The sequence below is a fragment of the Lotus japonicus genome, chromosome 2 (assembly GCF_012489685.1).
Source record: "Lotus japonicus ecotype B-129 chromosome 2, LjGifu_v1.2".
In the NCBI taxonomy this organism is placed as follows: Eukaryota; Viridiplantae; Streptophyta; class Magnoliopsida; order Fabales; family Fabaceae; genus Lotus; species Lotus japonicus.
The window spans coordinates 7,766,852-7,793,607 of record NC_080042.1 but is presented as its reverse complement, the minus strand read 5'-3'; the positions used below and the strand labels follow the sequence as shown (position 1 = coordinate 7,793,607).

General features: G+C 38.2%; 3 protein-coding genes across 4 annotated transcripts; 2 read left to right on the top strand and 1 right to left on the bottom strand.

Annotated features, from left to right (window-relative positions):
* Positions 1-1,439: 1,439 nt before the first annotated feature.
* LOC130737504 (probable inactive receptor kinase At1g48480) lies at positions 1,440-3,812 on the bottom strand. Of its 2 annotated transcripts, none has more exons than XM_057589294.1 (4): positions 3,388-3,812; positions 3,180-3,305; positions 2,537-2,815; positions 1,440-2,140 (listed from the first exon to the last, which is right to left on the bottom strand). In XM_057589294.1, the coding sequence occupies exons 2-4, from the start codon at positions 3,247-3,249 to the stop codon at positions 2,085-2,087; spliced, it is 405 nt and encodes a 134-aa protein (XP_057445277.1). In that variant the 5' UTR covers positions 3,250-3,305; positions 3,388-3,812; the 3' UTR covers positions 1,440-2,084. The 2 variants fall into 2 exon arrangements, with proteins under 2 accessions (XP_057445277.1, XP_057445276.1); XM_057589293.1 differs by having other exon boundaries at positions 3,180-3,301.
* Positions 3,813-4,994: 1,182 nt separating this feature from the next.
* LOC130736004 (uncharacterized) lies at positions 4,995-5,825 on the top strand. The gene has a single exon (XM_057587867.1). The coding sequence runs from the start codon at positions 4,995-4,997 to the stop codon at positions 5,823-5,825; it is 831 nt and encodes a 276-aa protein (XP_057443850.1).
* Positions 5,826-12,477: 6,652 nt separating this feature from the next.
* LOC130736003 (uncharacterized mitochondrial protein AtMg00810-like) lies at positions 12,478-13,458 on the top strand. The gene has a single exon (XM_057587866.1). The coding sequence runs from the start codon at positions 12,478-12,480 to the stop codon at positions 13,456-13,458; it is 981 nt and encodes a 326-aa protein (XP_057443849.1).
* Positions 13,459-26,756: the final 13,298 nt, after the last annotated feature.

Genomic DNA, 26,756 nt, shown 5'->3' with positions numbered 1-26,756 from the left:
GAAGTTAGTCTATTATCATTCTTTTTTTTAGAGCAAAAGCAAAATTTTAAATTTCTCTATAAAAAAGAATCACTTACCTAGGTTGGGGTGGCAGGATATGATTTTACTTCAGGATGAATTTTACCTAAAAATCACCTAAATCTTCATGATGATACTTTTTCTGATGGTAGTACATGGCAGGGGTGGCAGGACACATTCAGAAGGCTACATTGACTACTTGTGAACCAAACAACACCATAATCTCCCAACGGAACCTAATGCTAATTATCATAATTATTAGTTCAACCGTAACTACTAGTTAGGAGCCCCAAAAATTTTGACCAGTTTCCCAAGACTTTAGACTATCATCTCCTAAGCTATGCATGGGTAGGCTTGCAGCAAAAGGGAGAGAAAACATGGAGTAACTTGGAAAAAGCTTTAAAAAAAAAACATTTGGGTTTCCCCCCACCGCCTGTCATGTCCTAAGCTATGCATGGGTAGGCTTCAGCAGAAGGGAGAAAATATATTTTAACTTGGAAAAAAACATTTGACTTGCCCACACCTTGCTTCCCTGTCGCTACTAGATCCCTGATAGTACCGTCATCAACAATTTCCCTATAACAAAATCTTAGCTTTGAATCACTTTAATCATTATAGGGATCAATTAAACACCTTAAAAACAACTCCAATCATCTTATCTTTAATTAGTGTCATTAAGAATAACCTTAGTCGTCCTAAGAATCACTTACCTAGGTTAAAGAATCATCTTAAATATCAAATATTTACAATATGGATAGCCTAAATCATATCATGTGACAAGTAACTAGGTTAAGAACACTTTAATCATCTTCGTGATCAATTAAACACCTTAAAAACAATTTTAATCATCTTTAAATTAATTACAGGCATTCAAAATCACCTAAGTCGTCCTCAAAATCACTTACCTAGGTTGATGATCATCTTAAATATCAATTATCTTAAATATGGATAAGTTAAATTATCTAAAGAATCAATTACTTGTGCTGTGAATAACTTTAATCATTATAAGGATCAATTAAACACCTTAAGAACAACTCCAATCATCTTATCTTTAATTAGTGTCATTAAGAATAACCTTAGTCGTCCTAAGAATCACTTACCTAGGTTAAAGAATCATCTTTTTTTTTTGGTTAAAGAATCATCTTAAATATCCAATATTTACTATATGGATAGCCTAAATCATATCAATTATTTAAATGCTTCAATAACTAGAAGTATCACAGCCTAATTAATAAACAAAGCCCAATATGTTGTGTTTCCGCGGCTTAAACCAAGTTCAAATAAAAGGAGTTTTCCGTCCACTATACATGAAGGCAATCTTGGGCCCATTAGAAATAGAAAATAAAATTCATGAAGGCTACATAAACTATTGATCAAAAATAAAAAGCCTACATAAACAGAACCTGTTTTGACCCCCAAAAAAAAAAAAACAGAACCTGTAGCAATATCAAGTGTATGTGACTTTTGACTAGCTACAATGGAGTTGGATGCTCAATTTTGTTGAGACCAAAGTATTCATGGGTTCTCCTTATCATAATTTTTCAGATGTCAAGTAGTTTATACATTGAATACAGCATACTAGAAGCAAACAAATCTTTTTTACATACTATAACTATTATTTGTCTCAATAGAAATAGAATTAAATTGAAGCCCTCATGCTCTTGGAGTGAGTGTAAGTTAAATGTAGAGTTCCATCTGATTTCTTCTTTATTCTCCCTTGCTGTGATAAACGAGAGTGATACGACAAGATTGCGAGGTCTTTAAGATCAGCAACGGGGTCAGAGACTTCACAACTTCATCCATGTTAGGACGACATTTGGGGTCTCTACTGAAGCAACTATAAGCTAACTAGGAAATTTTCTGCACTCCTTTCAAAGAATAATTTAGTGTGGAGAGTAAGGGTACGTGATAGAGAACAATAGAGAATTATACATACTCAATCCTTGTGCTTCTGCATTTCAATGAACTGTAACTGTCTGAAGCATAGACAGAAACAGACTTCTTATAACTTCATTCATAGATTTCTCTCAAAAAAACTTCATTCATAGATTATACAACCAGACTTCTTATAACTTCTTATAACTGTAACTGACATTCAAAAAGCAAATCCTTTGGTTCGTCTCTGCATATTGAAACATGTAACATCAATGATTGAAAATTGAGCAAGCATCATATATTCTACAACCAGACGCAATAGTTTGAAATGATGTACCACATACAAGAGTAGAATTCCACAAAACACAGTTTCACACCACGCAAATTCTCTATCCTAATGCCCCATAATTATACAAGCATGCAGCAGGTTCAGACTAGTAATCTAGTCCTAAGCATCCATCAAACCATCATCAAACACAATTAGGGTTCACATACCACAAGAGGAATTGAAATTAGGCACAATCACACAAACTTTATGATAAACCCAACAAGAAGGTCACCGTGCAAAAGTGCAGATAAAAACTAGCAAAGAAAATCTGAAATCAAAACCAGAAACTTAAAAAGACAGATAGATAAGGCTCACTGTGCAAAAGTGCAGATAAGCTTCCCATTGGAAAGTAATCATGAACAAGAAGCTTCTCATCCCTGCTATAATAGTAAGCCCTGAGAGGGACCAAATTGACATGATCCATTGCTCCAACCAGTTCAATCTTCTCCTTGAATTCCTTCTCAGAAATGGTGACATCCTTCAATCTCTTCACAGCCACCACAGGCCAAACCGCCTGATACGAAGTCCCAAAAGTCCCTTTTCCCAAAACCTCCGCAGAGGCTCTCAGCAAATCCTCCAACTCAAACACTTTGCCTGAATTACCAAAAAACACCAACTTCTTAGCCCCATTAAGGTAGCTGAGAAAGGCCTTAAATGACATCACATTAAGGTAGCTAATTTGTAAGTTGTATGAAAACGACAGTAATCAAATGTGAAATTGTGAATTCAACATGCAATCATCAATTGCTCCAATGAATAATTCATTGAGGTAGCTGAGAAAGAATCCTACAATGATTGTTGTATAAAGTTACAGATTAACCAAACCATATCACTTGGTAGCAATTTGTATGTTTTAGTTTATTCTTCAAGCAACAAGAAATGATTTTTACTAGAAATCTATAAATCATTGTCACATAAACTCTACATATGAAATTCCATAAGTCAAGGAAGAACTCACTTCTGAATAGAAGATTGTCTAGACTTCCACGGGTCATAAACTCATAAACAAGAAGGGTGTCGCTGATCATCTTCAATGCAGTAGCTGATAAGTTTTACAACGTGCTATAAATGTTCACACTTCTGACTTCACATAAATCAAACCAGTAAGTAAAGAGAACAAGAAGATAATAAACACACTTAAAGATGATTATGAACATTTAATTTACCAAGAACCAGAAACTCCACCCACAAGCCCATTGATTCTATCACTAGTGATGCAACCAAGCCTCATAACTTGATCAGCAACATCTGAATCAATAGCTTCCAGAGCAGCCAAACCATTACTCTGTATCTGAATTGGACCCCTGTACTGTCCTTCCCCTCTCACAAGCACTCAAATCCTTCTCATACACCAAAACCTCAAACCCCTTTCTCTTTGCGGCCAAAGCAAAACCAACCCACCGATGCCTTCACCCGCCACAAGTACCCTCAGCTGCTTCTTCTTCTGCGGTGATGCAGCAGGCGGAGCACTTTACCGGAGCCCACCATGGTCATCGGAGGCCATAACATGGCCATCGGAGAACCTGAGAGTCAGATGGAAGAGAGGGTAAAGGAGGGGGGTAAAAGGGTAATGTTAGGAGAGAGACAAAAGAGAAGGGGATATAATGGTAATATGGGGAAGGGATACAAAATGTAACTTTAATATTTTGACAGGATAAAATGGTAACTTACTAGGATAATTTCTAGCCACACATGTTTTTTAGACTTAAACTTTATTTTTTCCCTATTTAATTGCGGCTAGAACTTGTTGTGTAAGAGGTGGTGTAGCTACACTACCTAAGTGACTAACGCACCAGAACATTTTCCAATTGTGTCATGTGTTAAGACATAGCCATATATAGGACTGTTCATGGTTCGGTTCTTTGCTTGAACCGAACCGAACCGAACCTGAACCAAAATTTTGGTTCGAGAGAACCGAACCGAACCGATATAGTATGGTTCGAACCGAACCGAACCGGTTACAAATTTTGGTTAACCAGTTCGGTAAAATATGCATATTTATAGATGGTTCGAACCGAACCGAACCGATATACTATGGTTCGAACCGAACCGAACCTGAATCGGTAGTTGATATTTTGGTTCGGTTACCGAACCGGTTTTTCAATTTAGGTTCGAGTTCGGTTCGGTTCTTAAAGGTTCGGTTCTTAAACGGTTCGGTTTTCGGTTCGGTTCTTGGTTAGCTTCGGTTCTCAGAGAACCATGAACAGTCCTAGCCATATATATTGCAAAAAAGGTGTATGGTCATTCAAAAGAGCTAGAAAGTTGCAACACACAATAAATGATTCCTTCTATAAATTAATCTAAATATCCGTTGCCAGTGGCTGTATATTTTAGTATTGGAGTTTGTTTGTAATTCAGAATATATGTGTATGTTTACAGTTTGGTCCTTGAGGTTTCTGTTTAGTGAGTAAAGGCCATTTGACTGTGTGTAATAAATACACGTGCACTATGTGTAATTAGTGTAATCAGAAATAATATTCTCCCTCAATTTCATTCATTATTCTCTCTCTCTGATTAGCTTGTGATTAACATTAATTGATCTTGATTCTCTTCTCTCTCTCTTACATCTTAATGGTGATTGAACCCTAGTATTGATTGAAGCTGGTTCATTGTTCTTGGACTCAAGAACTAACAGTGGTATCAGAGCTGCAAAGATCCGGCGACGTGAGCCACCACCCGTGCACGGCGATCTGCGGCGGAGTGTGAAGCAGTCACAACGGAGGTGTTTGCTTCGTTGGTAGCTCCGGTGGAAGTGGACGCTTCTTTCAAGGTGATGGCTGGAACGAACGGCAACTTCCCAACTTCGTTGCCGGTTCTTGACGGCAAGAGTGATTGGGAACGTTGGAATACTCAGATGCTCGTGATTTTTGGTTTCCAGGATGTTCTTGAGATGGTGACTTCTGGGTATGCGGCACTACCGGCGGAGCAAAGCACAGAGCATAAGGAATTGAAGAAGAAAGACATGAGGGCCCTGTTCATTATCCATAAGTGCGTCAATCCTGCGAATTTTGAGAAAATTGCAGCGGCGAAGACGTCTAAGGAGGTGTGGGAAATTCTGAATAAGAGTTACGATGGTGTTGCAAAATTGAAGAAAGTCAAGTTGCAGACACTAAGAAGACAATACGAGGCTCTCAGGATGGAGAAATCAGAGACGATTTCCAAGTTTTTCACAAGGCTTCAAACTTTGTCAAATCAGATGAAAGCGAACGGAGAGGTAATGAATGATCAAATTCTTGTGGAAAAGGTTCTTAGATCACTGACTACAAGATTTGATCACATAGTAACCACCATAGATAAATCTAAAGATCTTGAGACTATCAAGATTGAGGAGTTGCAAGGTTCATTGGAAGCTCATGAAATGAGGCTAAACCTGAGAGATTCTGAGAGAGAAACTGAGCAGGCACTGTATGTTAGAGGCAGTACCAGTAAGAAGAAGTGGGGTAGCAATTCTAAGACTTCCAAGGAGAAGAATTGGAAGAACAAGGTGTTTACGCTGATTTTTGGTAAACAAACAGAATCCAAAAGCAATTCAAGGACCGGATTCAGAGTCCTTTCTGGGTTCTTTAGTGAAGACGTTTTAAATGTCAAGGCTGAGTTTTTGTGAAGAACGATATGAACAAAAGGGAAAGGTAAAAGATTGAAAGGAAAAAAGAAGAACAAAAAGTAAAAGGAAATCAAAATGGCAAAGGAAATAACATTGCATTGAAAGTTAAAGGTGAGAATCACAGCACACTCTTAGTCTCTTTGTAGCCATATGTCACATGAGACTTGGAGGCATCCATGGAGAGTTTTGAGTAATTGTGTGAGTCTGCATACATTACAATCAGAACTAGTATTTATAGACTAAGTTCCTAGTAACTACCTTGCCACCTAATGGACATGTGTTTATTTTAACCTCCACTTTTCTTGAATAGTTATCTTGTACTTCGGTGCTCTTTGGACGTGGCCAATGGTGGTGTAATTCCAAATCTTCAACTGTATGAACGTGGCCCTTAAAATATGGAAACCTCCTTGCTACGTGGGTGTGAATGTGGCACATGTCTTAAAGTATGGTAACCTCCTTGCTACGTGGAACCTCATGCAATGAATCATGGTTGGCTACCAGTAAAACTACTTCAAAGCTCTTGGCCATTTAACACAATATATAGGCCATTTTACTTTGAATTCCAACATATAATCTCGACTCCAAGACCGGTGCCATATCTCGACTGTGCCATATTTCGACTAGGAGAATGAAGTTTTGGCACATGGTAGTAGCTTTCATATTTCGACAAACATATGTAGTCGATAATAATTTGGCAACATGATAAAAATTCCACTAAATTATACCATGCATCCATGTACACCATATCTCAAGAATCGATTTCCAAACTAGGAAATTTTGGTGTTAACAGAGGCCCCCCAAAATGTTGTTTCTTGAAGGAAGTGAGAGGAATAACATTTTGAGTTATATCACCAAAATTGACCAAACAGTTCATGGCCTTTTGCAATCACTTAGTCATTTTGGCTGCTGTCAATTTCCAATTGTGTATTTCCACAAGTATTGGTCGAAATATTGGGTTAGTAACAGTGCCAAGATAAATTCAAAAGCTCATTGCCATTCGAAGGACATCTCAACACTGGGACCAATAAATAGATGAAATTCTGAGACATGGATTATTGGTTTGCCACTTTGTCATATGGCTTCGAGTAATGAGCTTCAATATTCCTTCCCAGCAAAAAGTTCAACTAATTATAATAGTCTCTCATCAACATATTTTCGACCATTACATACCATGCATTGACAATAACTTGGCAGCAATGTTGGTCGAAAAATTCACTTAAGATTTTGAAGGGACATACTATTTCCCATTGATTTCAACCACAGGGGCCGTTTTTCGGCAATATGCCGAAATTTAAACTAAGGTGCTAGTACTTTAGCCAATCCCTTTTGGGTTTGAGGTTCTTTGCAAATTCTGACTCCTTTTTCGCCATAACCTTCTGATAGTCACCTGTAGTCTTCAATCCTTTAAAGGATGTTGCTGGAAATTTTATTTTGCTCTCACCTTCATAAGTATAAGGAGAATTTGGCTTAAATTCAGCCATATTCACTTCATTCTCATCACTATCATTATCCTCATCAGATTGATCAATTTCATCTTGACCAATTTCAGGATTTTGAGTGGCTCTTATGCAAGAACTTTCTTCTCCTTGAAAAACTCCTTCAGGCTTGTATTTCTCAAGCCTTAGTTTCTCTATTCTTCTAACCTTATGAGCCAATTGAGTCATATCTATGAACTCATCATTCACCAAATTCTTTTTAATCGAATAGTCTAGGCCCCCAATAGCAATTTTTACTAATTCGAATTCAGGTACATGAGTAGAACATCTAGCTTTCATATGCCTAAATCGAATTAAGTAGTCATCTATTGACTCATTCGATTGTCTCTTAATATTAACCAAGTCCATTAATGTCACTTTGGTTTCTCCTCTAAAGAATTGCTCATGAAAAGCCATCTCCAATTCATTCCAATTATGGATCGAATTAGGAGGTAGAGTAGTAAACCATGTGAAAGCATTTTTCGTCAAGGAACTTGGAAAATATTTTATTTTCAACTGTTCATTGTTAGCAAGATCACCAATTTCAAGCCGGTACCTTGCAATATGCTCAACAGTTGATTCACCTGTGTCTCCTGAAAATTTAGTAACTTTTGGAACCTTCCATCCCCTTGGGAGTTCTGCTTGAAGAACTACTTCAGAAAACGGAGACGTGAAACTTGGACGATTGACATATCCAACATTGAAACCATGATGATTTAGAACTTGTTCGACAGCATTAGCCACATTTTGTGGCCCCTAAATATCATTTTGGTTTCGATTGACCAACATAACATTGTCTAAATTATGGTCAGAATTTTGTGGCTGATTTTGGACTATGTTTTCTTGTCCATTTTGACCACAATTCTGAACTTCATTCTGAACCAAATTTTGAGGAACATTTTGACCATAATCTGGAACTTGTTGGAACGTTTGGTCCAAAGGTGGTGCTCCAAAAACATCAGCAATTCGACCCAGTTGTTGAGCCAAGTGTTGAGTATTTTGAATGAGAGGATCAATCATAGTTGACATATGTTGTGTCAACATGCTCACCATGTTATACTTACTCTCATCAATTTGTTGCCTAATTGATTGTAAATCAATATCAGTGGTTGAATTTGAAGTAAATAAATTCATTGAACCACTTTGAACCAAAGGCATGGTCATTCCCAATGTGCTGAACTCTATATGTTCTTGACCATTTTGATTTGCTACTTTCCCAAATGCCAAAGCTTGGCTTCTAGGAGAAACATTTGTCATTAAAGGGTCCGTAAAAATCATCTGGGAACTACCAAGACCAGCCAAGAATTCTAATGGCATTCCATGTTGTGAATTTGGAACATACCTTTGGCTTGAACCAATTTCTAGATGAGGAAAAACTGAATCAACTTGGTTCACCATTGAAGAAGTTTGTCCGTAATTTCCAGCATAAGAGGCATTATATCTTGGACTGATATTAGACATTTGAAAAAATTCTCAAACACAAACAAGAGCACCAGTGTTTTGGCGTTCAATAATTCAAAGATTCAATCTTGGCATAAACTTGAATCACGTTGATGTGCACAGACCAAAAATGAAGTCACGATGGTCCTTGATAATTTGGTCTTGAATTCTCAAAACCAATATGTGGAATTAAATATTGAATACAGATTCAGGACCAAATACAAATGACACTTTAAAACTTAGTTTTCACTAAAATGATCCCACTGGGTGTGCCAATTTGTTTACGCTGATTTTTGGTAAACAAACAGAATCCAAAAGCAATTCAAGGACCGGATTCAGAGTCCTTTCTGGGTTCTTTAGTGAAGACGTTTTAAATGTCAAGGCTGAGTTTTTGTGAAGAACGATATGAACAAAAGGGAAAGGTAAAAGACTGAAAGGAAAAAAGAAGAACAAAAAGTAAAAGGAAATCAAAATGGCAAAGGAAATAACATTGCATTGAAAGTTAAAGGTGAGAATCACAGCACACTCTTAGTCTCTTTGTAGCCATATGTCACATGAGACTTGGAGGCATCCATGGAGAGTTTTGAGTAATTGTGTGAGTCTGCATACATTACAATCAGAACTAGTATTTATAGACAAATTTCCTAGTAACTACCTTGCCACCTAATGGACATGTGTTTATTTAAAATAAACTACCTAGACCACTAATAACCTCCACTTTTCTTGAATAGTTATCTTGTACTCCGGTGCTCTTTGGACGTGGCCAATGGTGGAGTAATTCCAAATCTTCAACTGTATGAACGTGGCCCTTAAAATATGGAAACCTCCTTGCTACGTGGGTGTGAATGTGGAACATGTCTTAAAGTATGGTAACCTCCTTGCTACGTGGAACCTCATGCAATGAATCATGGTTGGCTACCAGTAAAACTACTTCAAAGCTCTTGGCCATTTAACACAATATATAGGCCATTTTACTTTTGAATTCCAACATATAATCTCGACTCCAATACCGGTGCCATATCTCGACTGTGCCATATTTCGACTAGGAGAATGAAGTTTTGGCACATGGTAGTAGCTTTCATATTTCGACAAACATATGTAGTCGATAATAATTTGGCAACATGATAAAAATTCCACTAAATTATACCATGCATCCATGTACACCATATCTCAAGAATCGATTTCCAAACTAGGAAATTTTGGTGTTAACACAAGGATACTGGGAAATTCTCTAGCAATGATGATGATGGTGACTTCAAGAAGAAAGGAGATTCTAAGGAGAAAGGGTATCATAAAGACAAATGGAGGAAAGGCAAAGGCAAGAAGAAAGATGTTCAATGCTATGCCTGTAAGAAATATGGTCACTATGCCTATGAGTGTAAGAACAAGAAGAAAGTCAGCAAGCAAGGAGGTGAAGAACAAGCAAACTCTGCTCATGAAGATGATGATTCTGATGGAGAGCAGGTATTGTTTGTTGTCCCTGCTGATTATGATTCTTGTACTTCCTCTTCACTCCTTAGTACTCTTGATAGTGAAGTTAATAATTCAGTAGTGAGTTCTTACAAGAATGGTGAGAATATTTGGTACTTAGACTCGGGATGTTCTTCTCATATGACTGGTCACAAAGAGTGGTTTGTGGAATTGGATGAAAAGAAAACTAGTAGTGTTAGATTTGCTGACAAAAGCACTATTAGATCTGCTGGAGTTGGAAAGGTTCACATTCAGAAGAAAAATGGTAAACAAGCATTTATTTCTGATACATTGTATGTACCTAATGTGAAACATAATCTGATTAGCCTAGGACAAATGATTGAGAAAGGCTATTCCCTAAACCAAAAGGGGAGAAATTTGTTGGTATTTGATCCAAGGGGTAGATTACTTCTGAGATCAGGGTTAGCAGCAAACAGAACTTTTCAGGTTGATATTAAAACTGGAGATTCACAGTGTTTGACTGCAAGTACTACTGATTTGAGCTGGCTATGGCACTTGAGATATGGCCATTTACATTTTAAGGGTTTGCATCAGCTTCATCATGAAGGAATGGTGTGGGGTCTTCCACAGCAGATTAAGCCTACTGGACAGCTTTGTGAAGGTTGCCTTCTCAGCAAGCAACCTAGGAGTTCATTTGGTGATACTGTTCCAGTGAAGTCAAAGGCTGCACTAGATGAGATTTCTCTGATGTGTGTGGTCCTTTTGAGACTCTTTCTACAGGAGGGAATAGATACTTTGTTTCATTCATTGATGATCATACAAGGAAAATGTGGATCTACTTGTTGACTAAGAAGTCAGAAGTCTTTGGCATTTTCAGAAAGTTTAAAGCACTAGTAGAGAAGCAAAGTGAGAGAAGTATCAAGGTGTTGAGGACTGATGGTGGTGGAGAGTATGTCTCCAATGAGATGAAGGTTTTCTGTGAAGAAAATGGCATTTATCATGAGGTGATAGCACCTTATACTCCTCAGCATAATGGTGTTGCTGAGAGGAGAAATAGGACAATAGCTAATATGGTAAGAAGTATGTTGAAACATAAGAGGTTACCAAATCAGTTGTGGGGAGAAGCTGTGTCTACTGCTACCTACATTTTGAATAGATGTCCTACAAAGAAATTGCAGTCTTTGACACCTGAAGAAGCTTGGTCAGGATTGAAACCTAGTGTGAAGCACTTGAGGGTTTTTGGATCTATTTGTTTCAGGCATGTTCCAGATCAGAGAATGTAGAAGTTAGATGACAAAAGTGAGAAATTTTTGTTGGTTGGCTTTCATACTACGAGAGCATATAGATTACTTAACCCTGATACTAATTCTATAGTTATTAGTAGGGATGTTGTAATAGATGAGGAGGCTTTCTGGAATTGGGAGGGTAATCAACAAGGAGTAACTGATCCTTCTAGTTCTAGAACTCAGTTTGTTTTTCCTGAGTTGAATCCTGAGTATGATTCTGGGAATGCTGATGATGGGAGTCAAGGTGTGAATGGTAGAGTGAATGATATTCAATCTGGTGAACCTAGTTGTCAGAGGACTCAAAGGACAAGACAGTTACCTGCAAGGCTGAATGATTATGTGCTTTTTCCTGATGGTGAGGTAACTAGTGAAGGTGACTTGGTGCATTTTGCATTCAATGCTGAGGTTGAGCCAGTGAATGTAGAAGAAGCTTTTAAGCATGATAATTGGATCATTGCAATGAAAGAAGAGCTGAGATCCATTGACAAAAATAAGACATGGAGTCTAGTTGAGCTGCCTGAGAAGAAAAAGCTAATTTCAGTGAAGTGGGTGTACAAAACTAAGCTGAAGCCAGATGGTTCAGAATCAAGATATAAAGCAAGACTTGTAGCTAGAGGCTTTCAACAGAAGGAAGGTTTGGATTATACTGAAGTGTTTGCTCCAGTGGCAAGGATGGAAACTGTGAGGTTAGTAGTTGGAGCTGCAAGTTTGAAAGGTTGGAAGTTGCATCAGTTAGATGTGAAGTCAGCTTTCCTGAATGATCCTCTTGATGAAGAGGTTTATGTACATCAGCCACCTGGGTTTGAAGTTCAAGGCAGTGAGCACAAGGTTTACAGGTCGCACAAGGCTTTGTATGGTCTTAAGCAAGCTCCTCGAGCTTGGAACAAGAGGATTATGGTATGCTTGTATGTTGATGATTTACTAAAGTGACTAAGCCTTGAGCTACAGTAAATGAGATTCCTAAAGTGTACTACTGAACATGGTGTTTATGTGACTAAAATCAAGAGCTCAGGTATCATTATGGTATGCTTGTATGTTGATGATTTACTTGTGACTGGAAGTAAAGAATCTGAGATACACAAGTTTAAGGAGAAAATGCAACTTGAGTTTGAGATGAGTGACATGGGAGAGTTGTCATATTTCCTGGGTATTGAATTCCTCAGAACTGAGAAAGGAGTGTTTATGAGCCAGAAGAAGTATGCACTGGAAGTATTGAAGAGGTTTAACCTTTTAGATTGTAATTATGTGACTACACCAGTGGATTGTGGGATAGTCCTTACCAAGGCTGATACTGGAAAAGCAGTAGATTCTACTATGTACAAGCAGATTGTGGGGTCATTGAGATATTTGTGCTGCAGTAGGCCTGAGATTAGCTATGGTGTAGGGTTGGTGAGCAGATTTATGGAGAATCCTAAAGAGTCTCACTTCATGGCGGCTAAAAGAATTCTGAGATATGTTAAGGGTACAATTGATCATGGTGTTTTGTTCCCTGGCAGAGCCTATAATTTGAGAAGTGAGATGATTGGCTATGTGGATGCTGACTGGTGTGGAGACAAGGATGATAAGAAGAGTACAACAGGTTTTGTATTTCTTTGTGGAGATGCACCAATCTCTTGGTGTTCAAAGAAACAACCTATAGTAGCTCTATCTTCATGTGAGGCTGAGTATGTAGCTGCTTCATTTGGTGCTTGTCAAGCTGTTTGGCTCAGCATGCTTCTTGAAGAGATAGGATTGAAGTCATCTAGAGTGATGAAGCTTTTGATAGACAATAAGCCAGCTATTGATCTAGCTAAGTATCCAGTGGCTCATGGGAGAAGCAAACATATCGAGACTAGATTTCATTTTCTGAGGGATCAAGTGTCTAGAGGAAAGTTGGAACTTGAACATTTTCCAATTGAGGAACAACTTGCAGACCTGTTCACTAAGCCTTTTAAGGCTGAAAGATTTTCCTTGCTGTGCAAGAAACTTAAAATCTTGTCATTAAGTAGTATTCTGATTTAGGAGGGAGTATTGGAGTTTGTTTGTAATTCAGAATATATGTGTATGTTTACAGTTTGGTCCTTAAGGTTTCTGTTTAGTGAGTAAAGGCCCTTTGACTGTGTGTAATAAATACACGTGCACTATGTGTAATTAGTGTAATCAGAAATAATATTCTCCCTTAATTTCATTCATTCTTCTCTCTCTCTGATTAGCTTGTGATTAACATTAATTGATCTTGATTCTCTTCTCTCTCTCTTACATCTTAATGGTGATTGAACCCTAGTATTGATTGTGATAATCAATACTGTGAAGCTGGTTCAGTGTTCTTGGACTCAAGAACTAACAAAAACCTCAAACCCCTTTCTCTTTGCGGCCAAAGCAAAAACCAACCCACCGATGCCTTCACCCACCACAAGCACCCTCAGCTGCTTCTTCTTCTGAGGTGATGCAGCAGGCGGAGCACTTTACCGGAGCCCACCATGGTCATCGGAGGCCATGACATGGCCATCGGAGAACCTGAGAGTGAGATGAAATTGTGGCTAGAACTTGTTGTGTAAGAGGTGGTGCACACGCACCAGATCAAGTTCCTTTCAAATACCTCAATGAAAAACTCTTTAATCTCAATAAAAGCTCTTTAATTCACACACATCAATCAATTCAGTGTGTTTCATGCAATATTTTATTTTTTTGAAAGGAGTTTCATGCAATATTTTCAAACCAATTCAATTTTCAATTTTCAATTTTCAATTTTCAATTTTCAATTTTCATTATCTTTTCACTCCCTTGTATCTTGTTGCCGCTCACTCCCCAAGTCTTGCATCAATTTGTCAATGTATCTCTTATCATTCATTTTTTTCCTTCCCTCGGATCTCTCCTTCCTTTTTTTTGACATATTTTAAATATTTATTAATTTCTTACAATTATGTTTAAAATTATAATAAAATAAAAATACTTTTAATAATGAATGTAGGAACTGGGGGATATATGGGTTGGGTTGGATAGGGGGAGGTCAAAGAATCAATTTCTGACGGGTGCAATATATCCTTCTAGCGTACCAAAAAAAATATTTTTAATAATACCTGTGTATTGAACCGGCTACATACTAGTTTAAATTTAATAATAAAGTACTCGCGAAATACTCTCGTTATATATTTTTTATTAGGGAAAATACTCTCATAATATTGTAAGTAGTATGGACTACACAGTGTTCCAGCGATGGAAGTTAGTCTTCATTGAACAAACACGGAAGTTAGTCTATTATCATTCTTTTTTTAGAGCAAAAGCAAAATTTTAAATTTCTCAAAAAAACAAATGTGTTTCTCAGTGCCTAAGCGTCGAGAGACCAAGGTAAAAATAAAGGAAAAGATGAAATCAACAATCTTGTTTTCCACGGGGGAACGGTGGTCCATTGTAATTTGGGGAAATCAATGATAAAAACAAACCCCGGCGTTAGATTTTATACCCTCGGTGGAAAACAAGATTGTTTGATGGGGCTTATTAGGTGTAGCAATACACTTGGTTCTTCTTATTCCCGCAAAAGTGACTACTAACCCCTCAGGACCCAAGAAAATCTGGGTACCTAAAGATTCAATTATATCTGTTGCAGACCTACTTAACAGAACGAAGGAAACGCCAACAATGGTACCTGGACAGTGGATGCTCACGTCACATGACGGGAGAAAGGTCTATGTTCCCAAAGATCCAAACTAAAAGAAATGGTGGAACAGTTATCTTCGGAGGAAACCAAAAGGGACTCATCATTGGTGAAGGTAATGTTGGTAAGGAACGTCTTCCTGTGATTAGCAACGTTCTGTTGGTTGAAGGATTAAAACATAATCTACTTAGCATAAGCCAATTATGTGATAGTGGGTTCACTGTTTCCTTTAATAAAGTGAAGTGTAGTGTCACTGATACCGATGAGAAGATCATCTTTGAAGCTCAGAGACAAGGGAATCTATATAAGACGAACTTGGAAAACCTAGCAAGTCAAAATGTAACATGTCTAGTATCATCAGAGGAGAGTACTTGGCTTTGGCATAGGAAGCTAGGGCATGCTTCCTTAAGGACCATTACTAAAATCATAAGTAATGACTTAGTACGTGGTTTGCCAAAACTCAATATCAAATCTGATGTTACATGTTCTGCTTGTGCTCAAAGCAAACAGCATCGTACCTCCTGTCGTGCTAAGAACTTTGTTAGCACTAGCAAACCTCTGGATCTGTTACATATGGATTTGTTTGGTCCTACTAGAGTAGCTAGTATTTCTGGAAGAAGATACTGTCTTGTCATAATCGATGACTACACGAGATTTTGTTGGGTGTTCTTCCTAACAAACAAGGATGAAACATTGCGGGCATTCAAGATCTTAAGCAAGAGAGTACAGAACGAAAAAGGATACTGCATCTCAACCATCCGCAGTGATCGAGGAGGAGAATTTGTAAATGAAGAATTTGAACAGTTCTGTGAACAAGAAGGTATCACTCATCAATTCTCTGCTCCTAGAACTCCTCAACAAAACGGTGTTGCTGAACGGAAGAACAGATCACTTCAAGAAATGGCGAGAACAATGCTAAGTGAGACTTCTCTACCTAAGTACTTTTGGGCTGAAGCTATTGAAACTGCATGCTATATTCATAACAGGATACTCATGCGGCCTATGATGAAGAAGACTCCATATGAGTTAGGGCGTGGAAGACGTCCAACTGTTTCGTACTTTCATCCCTTTGGATGCAAATGCTTCATTCTCAACACTAAAGACAACGTTGGAAATTTCGACAACAAATCGGATCAAGGAATCCTCTTGGGATACTCTACTCATTCCAAAGCGTACAGAGTTTTCAACTCAAGGACAAAAGCAGTAGAAGAATCCATCAATGTCAAGTTTGATGATCATTCAATCGACTCAACCGATCGGTTAGAAAGAGATTTTCTAAACCTTGACCTCTCTGATCCTGAGGATGATGAAATCTCCAAAGAAGCTCAACCCTCAGATAACTCACCCACAGTACAGTCCACTATTTCACCTTTGGAAACTCAAGAACAGTCCGATCAAGTCATGACTTCCAGTGGCATTTCATTGCCAAGGGATTGGAAATATAAATCAGACCATCCACCAGAACAAATTATTGGAAGTGTCTCAGAAAAAGTCAGAACAAGGTCAGCTTTCAGAGAAAACTCCAACAGTGCATTCATTTCAGAAATTGAGCCAAAGACCGTAGAAGAAGCCCTACAATATGAAGGATGGATTCTAGCTATGCAAGAAGAACTGAATCAATTTGAAAGAAGTGAAGTCTGGACACTTGTACCCAAGCCGAAAGGAAAATCAATCATTGGTACCAAGTGGGTGTTTAGAAACAAGATGGATGAAAATGGAAAAGTGACTAGAAATAAAGCAAGACTTGTAGCTCAAGGATACAATCTACAAGAAGGAATTGACTACACAGAAACCTTTGCTCCAGTAGCCAGAATTGAAGCAATCCGCATTCTCCTAGCGTTTGCATGTCAACACTCCATCAAACTGTACCAAATGGATGTCAAAAGTGCATTTCTAAATGGAGTAATAGAAGAAGAAGTATATGTGAAACAACCTCCAGAATTTGAGGAACCATCTTTTTCTGAGCATGTATTCAAACTCAAGAAAGCTCTGTATGGCCTAAAACAAGCTCCAAGGGCTTGGTACGATCGCCTGAGTAGCTTCCTCATGAAGAACGGTTTCACAAGAGGGCAGATTGACAACACTCTATTCAGAAAGCAATTAAATGATGACTACATCCTTGTACAACTGTATGTTGACGATATCATCTTTGGAGCCACTAGTGATAATCTATGCAAGGAATTTTCTACCCTCATGCAAAGCGAATTCGAGATGAGTATGATGGGAGAACTGAAATTTTTCCTTGGTCTTCAAATCAAGCAAGAAAAAGACAAGATCTACATACATCATACTAAGTACATCAAAGATATGCTCAAGAAGTACAGTATGCACAATTCAAGCAAGATGAACACTCCTATGTATCCAAATACAGTCCTAGACAAGAATGATGAAGGCTCACCCGTTGATCCAACATCGTACCAAGGAATGATAGGATCTCTATTGTACCTTACCTCAAGCAGACCTGACATTATGTTCAGTGTTTGTTTATGTGCCAAATTCCAGGTAAACCCTCAACAATCTCATCTTAGTGCTGTTAAACGCATATTTAGATACTTGATAGGTACTGCTAATCTTGGTCTATTATATGAGAAAGGTAGTGATTTCAGGTTAAGTGGATATTGTGATGCTGACTATGCTGGAGATAGAGTAGAGCGGAAAAGCACTAGTGGAGGATGTCACTTTCTAGGAAACTGTTTAGTCTCTTGGTCTAGCAAAAGACAAAGTACCATATCTCTATCCACTGCTGAAGCTGAGTATGTCGCAGCAAGCTCATGTTACACTCAACTACTATGGATCAAGCATCAACTTGAAGATTACTGTAACGCCCCGAATTTCGGGTGTCACTTTAGTAACCTATCAAAGTAAATATGCAATATTTTCCAAACGAATGTATAAACACGAGTATTATTTTTTTCTTTTGAATTGTTTTCAAAACATGTAATGCCTACACCCAACAGTAAATAAAATCTACATCAAGCCTTGACCAAGGCAAGTTCCCGAATGTATGAACGAAAGAACACAACTACAAATCTAACGAATGAAATCAGATCCAACAGGAAATCTGTTATGCCACAACACCCTAATCCGACCTACTCCCTACGATCTCCACACCGGGGAACCGCAAGAAAGCAATGCATCGGAACCTACCCCAAATCTCAAATGCAAATTCCTAACAATTATTAGGCAAGCTTAAACCAATAACGGTAAGCTCTCTAACCCAAGGCTCTAACCTTAAACCCGACTCTACTCTTCATGTCTTCAGCTCCGACTCGTGCAAAGGTCAAGTTTCATCGACAGTCCTCCATCGCCTAATAGCGTTAAGCGCCCAAACAACAAGTAGCAAATAGAAAGGGTTAACTCCATGCCATTACCACGTATAAAAGAGAAAAGCATGCTATCAAGGTTTAAGTGTGTAACATGGCACATAAGTTATCAACTTAGTTCAAGATAGATGACAACATATATCCAACAACATGAAATCAAATCAGATATCAACAACATAGATTTAATCAGATATCAGCAACATAATAACATATTTAAATCAAATAACAATAACCTCAACAATATAACATTTAATCAGACATCAACAATCCTCAACAACATAACATCAAATCATATATCAACAATTCTCAAAACATAACGTCAAATCATATATCAACAATCCTCAACAACATAACCTCAAATCAGATATCAACAACCTTAACAATATAACATCAAATCAGATATCAACAATCCTCAACAATATAGATTAACTCAGCTATCAACCACTTAACATATCAGATGACAAAAAAACCAACAATATGAGTCAATCAATAACGTCTCAAAAGACGGGACGATGATAGGACCACACCTCCTCATCGCCACTTATAACGTCTCACAAGACGGGACAATCATAGGACCACACCTCCTGATCGCCACTTATAACGTCTCACAAGACGGGACAATCATAGGACCACACCTCCTGATCGCCACTTAGTGTCTCACAAGACGGGACAATCATAGGACCACACCTCCTGATCGCCACTTATAACGTCTCACAAGACGGGACAATCATAGGACCACACCTCCTGATCGCCACTTAGCGTCTCACAAGACGGGACAATGATAGGACCACACCTCCTCATCGCCACTTAATAACGCCACGAAGGCCACACAGTACAATCCAACAACGCATATGCACAAATATATATCAACAATTTCAAATCCAATAATCAAGACAGCATAACCCTATGTTACTCTTAATATCAACAAGCATACGTCAACTCAACTCAATGACATAAACCAGTAAACGGCCGAAGCCTCTCAGAAAACGGAGACACACGTCTCAATAAGTTCACTAGGCCGAAGCCTCCAGAAAACATTTTCCCAGTTCAGTACAACAGTCATAATCAAATGCTAATCAAACTTAAACATCTTCATCTCAAACGCATGCAGTGCGATAAAAACATGCAAGACTCAAAGACGCGCTAAAACCGAGTTACCCTTACCTTAGCCAATTTCTCCATCCAAGCTCAACATCCCAGTCCAATCCAAAATAAAGCTCCCGAACTCAGCAAGTTCCCCGGGCGTCCTCCTCAGTTGTGAAACCTCACCAATTGCTCCAAAGTCTCTTTCCTCAGCTCAACTCGTTCCAAACCTTAAGCAAAGTATCATTGCTTAGTCGCTAAGAAACAAAACAACTAATAACACTATCAAAACCCGAAAATAGTCTTTCGAAGCTCTAGAGTTCGACATTTAGGCACGAATGGACAATAAGACATGTTTTCGCTAAAATGCGCATAACTCGAGCTACAGAACTCGGAATGACACGAAACCGGAGCCAAAATTTCGACAATCGAAAGAGCTACGCTATAGCTCAGGTCATAGAGACCCAAAAATTATTTTTGGACACGGTACCCTAACAAACAGGTTTCGGCCACTCTCAAAAATAGGGTTTCCGAACTTTTTCTTCGATCTGATTTAATTCCTAGGTATTCTTAGGCGATATCTAGGCCAGGGAAACTCTCAGAAAAATTATCGGGTTGAAAACTATCGCAGGGGTGTTTTGGTCAATATTTTTAGCTCGGAAACTCAAAATCAGAATTTTGAAAAACAAATTAGATGGGGTCGACACCAACGACGATTATGACGACTAATCCTACTAACGCTAAGCTCAGTCGAGAGTTTTTGATTCAAAAAGCGGAACCTCAGCATAAAAATGGGTATTTCTACAGAATTTGATCTATGCGGAGATTCAGCGAGATTCAGCGGAAAACAACTGGATATTCATGTTCTTGGGCATGCAGGCAATAAGTTTAGACACTGAAATCAAGTTATTTGGACAGTTTTACAAAAAGCTCGAAACTTTGAGCACAGAAAAACATAGAGAAAAGCGACAGAATTTACGATCAGAGGTAAGGAAAAGCATCAGTACCTCGAGGCCTACGCGTAGCAACGAACAGAGCGACGATCAGACAAGAATCGACAAAAATCTTTTTCTCCTCCTTCCTCCAAGAAACCCACTGCCACAATGGTGAAAATGGTGATGTTTTTTGTTTTTTTTTTTTTCATTTTTCAAGCTATATATAGAAAATGGAAAACGCGGGAAAATGAATATTTCGCGATTCCGATTTTTCCTGCACATTCCTCCGTGAATTCTAAGATAGGTTCTGGCGACAGAATTCCAGAACTCAAAACAGGTTTCTCAGAATTAAAGCAAACGATCCAAAGTCGGTGTAAATCTATTTTACCCGAAAAACTACTTTTTGCAGCGAATGTCAGATGCAGAAACTTCCTTCTGAAGAAAGATTGGAAACATTGAAAGAAATGGGTGAACGCGTTTGGAATCTTCATTTGAAGCTCCGAATAGAAAAAATCTTCATCAACAGTTTACTTTAAGGTTTTTGAGCTAACAGGAACTCGGTTTCGGCAAACTTCCGAGAATCGAAATCGATCGTTCGTACAATCCAGGGTTTCTTGTCGAAACACTCGTCGTGGAAAGGAATAAGAGAAATTCTTATAATCCTCTAAATATTTTTGAATTCCGCTTCTACAGTGCTTTAAGAGCGGATTAGCCTTTTACTAACGCTTTCGCCCTAAGGAATAAGAGAAATTCTTATAATCCTCTGAATATTTTTGAATTCCGCTTCTACAGTGCTTTAAGAGCGGATTAGCCTTTTACTAACACTTTCGCCCTAAGAGTGAATAAAGCTCGTGCTATAACCTATAGCGACTATAGAACTATTCTTAACCATTTCCTGAACTTTCTTCTTCATAACACTAATCCAAACATTAAACACAAGTCAAGTTTCTCTCACGCTCACACAAAAACCTATGCGTGAGTTGGAAATTAATTATTTATTTAATTCTAAAATCCTGGGTCTTACAATTACAACATTCATGAAAATCACATACCTCTACTTTGTGACAACACAAGTGCTATAAACATTGCAAAGAATCCAGTTCAACACTCAAGGACGAAGCACATTGAAATTAAACATCATTTCATAAGAGATCTAGTTGGAAAAGGACATATTGATATGTCATATGTTCATATTGAAGATCAACTTGCTGACATCTTGACCAAACCTCTACTGGAAGGCAGATTCTCTGACCTAAGGGAAAGAATCAATATGCATTTCGCAAATTGAATATATATATATATATATATATGTAAATTTACTTTTATGCAGGTACTGTTCGATGAATGAACTAGTACAGTTCAGAAGTTTCAAATCTTCTATTCACATGTTGCATCGTACCATGATTCTCTTAACTACCACTATTCAGTGACTCATGAAAATTTGATTGTGAAAAGTTCAACGTCATCATATCAGGGACACGTGCTTCAACTTTTCATTTCTGAAAAGTCGCATCACATTCAATGCTCAACTGTTACCGTGTCAGCTTTTATCGCGCGTGTAACCACAACACATTTGTTTAATATTTTCCTTTTCAAAAGAAACCGCCTTTTTGCACTTGTTTCCAAAACCGTCATTCCATATTCCAAATCAACATATTCACCCAAGATCTTTGCAATCTACCCACGCTATCTCATTTGCAAAATAGACTCTCTCTCCTCTAAGCAAAGCAAAAAAAAAATTTCTATCTGAAAACCCCTCCTATTCCTAACCTAATGGCCGGAGTTCTAGCAACCGCCGCTAAGGCCCCCTCTAAGAAAGGAGGAAAGCTACCACACTCCAAGGCGGAGATGGAAATATTTAAGAGAAGATCTGAGAAGATTGCTCTGTACAGATCAGTACAGAACAAAGAGATTGGCGCTGTGAAGACTGAAAAGCTTGGTGACAATGCACTTGTTTCACCAAGATACTTAGATATGAAGTTATTTGCTTGCGTGAAGATGGATGGTCTCCCAGACCTTCTTCATCAAGACTGGGACAGGGTGTACACTGTGTCTCAAAGGGAAGTGTATGTGCCTTTGGTCAAGGAATTCTTTGATTGCGCTGTGGTGAAAAACCGTGAGTTGATCAAGTCAAGGGCCAACAACAAGATCATTGAAGTTACTCAAAAAGATGTTGTTGATGCTCTTGATGTAAGTCTGGATCAAGGTGAAAAATACAACCCGAATTGGTGGTCAAGCACTGAAGATTATCGGTGCATTTGGAAGGATCAGGAAGAACCAATAACAGTGGAAGTGAACAACCTCAGAGAAGAGCTGAAGTTTACAAATGCAGTCATCAGCAAGGTGGTCCTACCAAAGGATGGTGCAAGAGGGCACGTCAATGCCCATGCAAGATATGCACTCTACAAAATCATAAAAAAGGTGAAGGTAAATCCTGCTCACTTAATCTGGAGTTACTTAATAAACTTTCTGGATATGGGAAAAGGATTTCTTCCTTTTGGATCTCTGTTGACTGTGATCTTTGAGAAGAAAGGAATCACACAAGAATTTCTGAATAACAAGGAAGAAAGGATAGAGGATGATATCATTTGGCCCACTCCTATCAAGCTAGGAGATGTTGGCAAAATGAATCTTCAATATGATGATTCAGAAGTTCCAGTTGAATATCTTACTAAGAAGAGAAGAGCTGAAAGAGAAAGAGAACAAACAAACAAAGGTGTCAAACAGAAAGTGAAGACTTTGAAGGATTTGGATGCACAAGCAAGAACGGTTCCAGGCAAACAAACCGTGAATCCTGCCTTGCGTATCACGCCGTTCCCTGAGGACGAGTTGGAACAGTCCAGGGAAGTGTCAAAGAAGTGCACCAAGGAACGTTCAATCAAGATCACTAAGGGTGGAGTGCCTGTACAGTCTGATTCAAATCCAGTTTCTTCCAGAACAAGATCTGGACAAGGGTCTCCTGCCAGCAAGATCGCAGAACCCAAGAAGAAGAAGCTTAAGCGCTTGAGGAAGCAATTCAGTGATGAACCAACTGTACCTGTTCAGAAGCTCAAATACAGTAAACGGAAGACACTCGACAATGAACCTGCTGAACCTGAGTATGAAGAAGACTTTATCATCCACTCCACCATTGCCAAAACATTGGACATCGAATTTCCACACTTTGAGGTAAACGCTGAAATCTCAAATCAAGAATTTGTTAATTCATTGTTTGATGATTCATATGATCCTCACAAGACCTCACCTCCACCACACCACTCACCAAAACAACTCTCCCCTACTCCAAACCAAGAAGACCTCACTGTGAATCCCACTGATCATAGTTCACCAAAGTTTTCTCCTGTCACAGCTATGGATTTCTCTGATGAGGAACACATTGTTCAACAAACTGAATCAAGATCCCAACTGTTCAGTACTTCTCTGCCCACCTTGACAACACAAGCTGGTATACCCATTCAAAAGCCTCAACAAGGCTCCACACTTGAAAGCCCCAAACATTGTACCTCCAAGCCAGGCACTCTCTGCACCCTTTCTCAAGTTAGAAAGAGGCGTCTTCAGACGCTAGTGTCTTCTGCCATTAAACGCAGACGCACTGCAGGAACGTCCAAGGCCTCTTCCAAGGATTTTCAAGAAAAGTTGATCAAGAGAATTGAAAAATCACCCAACCGTTCTGTATCCTTTTCATGGAAGAAACCCTCAGATGTTGGATACAAGTTTCATGTAGAAGCCACCAAGGTACCGGACTAGAATGAATGGCAACTCTGTGTCACTGAAGGATATGTTGGCACACTGTCCTACTCTCTACTAAACAGAGTCACTGCTCTAATCATGATCCTGGGGAACTGGGTTTATGTTCTCCTACCAAGGAACATTCCAGAGATTCTTCTTCGTCCGGAGAAGCTTCATGTTGTCAAAGGCAAAGGTAAAATGTATGATGAAGGTGAATGTTCAGCCCCGCTGAACAGTACACATGCTGAAGAAGAGATCATTCCTTCTGATGTGGATACTGAACAAGGAGACGAGCAAGGCAATGTAGATCAACCTCTGGATGCTCAATATGTTCGCATAAGTGACTTTGAAGAGTACAAGCTTGATCTGATCGTGGACCATTTTGGCTAATGGCCACTCTTTTTTTTTTTAAAACTCACTCTATGTTATTTACATTGCTGAACAATTTGCACTTTTATTTTCTGCAAGCTTTATCTATCGTTCTCTAAGTTATGCTATATCTTCTCTCTATGCATGTCTCTTTTTAATAATGCCAAAGGGGGAGAAAAGAGAAAGAGTTAGGTTTTTAATAAAGCCATCGAACTTAAAACATTCTATCAAACTTAGGGGGAGTACACTTAAAACTTTATTTCCTTCTGAAACTCTCAAGCTCAAAATATCCTTCTGAAAATCTTATTAAACTCAGGGGGAGTTTATCATTTCAATTGCCTCTTTCTTTAAAAATTGTCATTATCAAAAAAGGGGAGATTGTTAAGTTCAAACGCATCATAACGTTTTTAAAAATCTTATTTTGATCATAACAATTTTATAAATAGAAGGCTCATTAAAAAATTCATTTACTAACAATATCTTTTATTTCAGAAGAACATTGCCATATGAAATAGGCTACAACGTTCTATCATTTATCAAGAAGGATTTTGTGACTATCGTACCATCTGACCGTTTAATGACACGTCACTAGTCAGATTTGCCAAAGAATATTTTGAGCGCCAAAGAATCAATTTGATTTCAAGCAATTGTCCCACATTCATATCTAATGACAATAGTTTGAATCTCGTTCAAGCTGAATCAGATGAAGACAAGTTTGCTTTAGCAAAAGGCACGCTGACCAACGAAGAGGAAGGACAAGCCGTCAACATCAAATTGCCTAATTGTCTCATATCTTAATAGTAGCCCAAAGTCTATCACCACCTACTAGCTGACAAACATCACCTTTTGAGCTAAAGGATAGACTTGCTTCAGAAGTAACATTTAATGAAGCTACTAACCAAGCCCTTGATTCAACAGTTCGATCTCACCTTATAACGGCTATCTCAACGGTTGGAAATAATCTCACAACGGCTACAACATTAGCAAGCAAGTATTTAAGCCACTCTTGAAGATCTAAAGAAAGAAGCATTAACTCTGAGAATTCAAGCACTCAAGCATTTATTTCAAACTTCTCAACAGCATTCAAAGCTCAAGCAGAAATTCCTAAGTGTCAAACACAAGCCTTAAATTCTGCCTAGTGAAAGAGAGAAACCTCGTACATTAAAAGAGTCATATCTTTCATTCTCGTCTCACTTTCGTAGTAACTCTGAAGTGAATTCAATAGTCAAATCTGAATCCAAACACTTAGAGTTCCAGTGTCATAAAGTCTCTACCCTCACTCTTGAAAGAAGAGAAACCTTGTAGAGTGTAATAAATCTTTGTAAGATTTAGGAGAAGTCTTGTACAATACTTATAGGAGGAGTCCTGCAGAATACTTGGAGAAGTCCGTGATAATACTTGGAGAAGTCCTGACTAATACTTGTATTGGAGAAGTCCTTGATACTTGCTAGTGAAAATCTTGGTGGTGGCCAAGTACTGGACGTAGCCCAATCGTTTAGGGTGAACCAGTATAAATCTCTGTGTGCTGATCGTTCTGTCCTATCACTTTATTTCCGCTGCACTGAACAGTTTGTGAAAAGTTATACTTGAACGTTTTTCTTAAGAACTAATATTCTTTTCATAAAACTAAACTTTAAAAAGTAATTTTCAAGAACACAATTCAAACTCCCCTTTCTTGTGTTACTTTATTGCATCTCATACAAGAGAGAATTAGAATTTCCTATACTTGTCATTACTTGTTTTCTGTTATTCAGTTTCCACCCTTCTAATTCACTTTACATTTTATCAACAATAAGATCAATTTTCTATAGAAAGAGTTATATCATATACTCTATCTTCATTGAATTTCAGTTCTTTTAATTTTTAAAAACCTACCTTGACAAACAATTAACCAGTTCCAAAATTATACCATGTGTCATCCCACTGACAATACTTTTTCAATTTTCATTTCCAATTTTTAACCATTTATACAAGTAAAGCAATATTGAAATAAAATCTCACAAATCAATCTGCATATCTTTATTGACTAACTTCAGTTTGACTATTTTACCATGTCAAAGATGCATCTCCAAAGGACACACCATGGACAAAAGGACTCAAAGCTATTCTACAAGCCCCTTCACCTACACAGGGTAATGATCAAAGACACTTATTGACTTTATATTTTGCCATTTCACTATCTTTTACGTTGCTTTTTACTTTGCTTCCTTTTCACTTTACTACCTT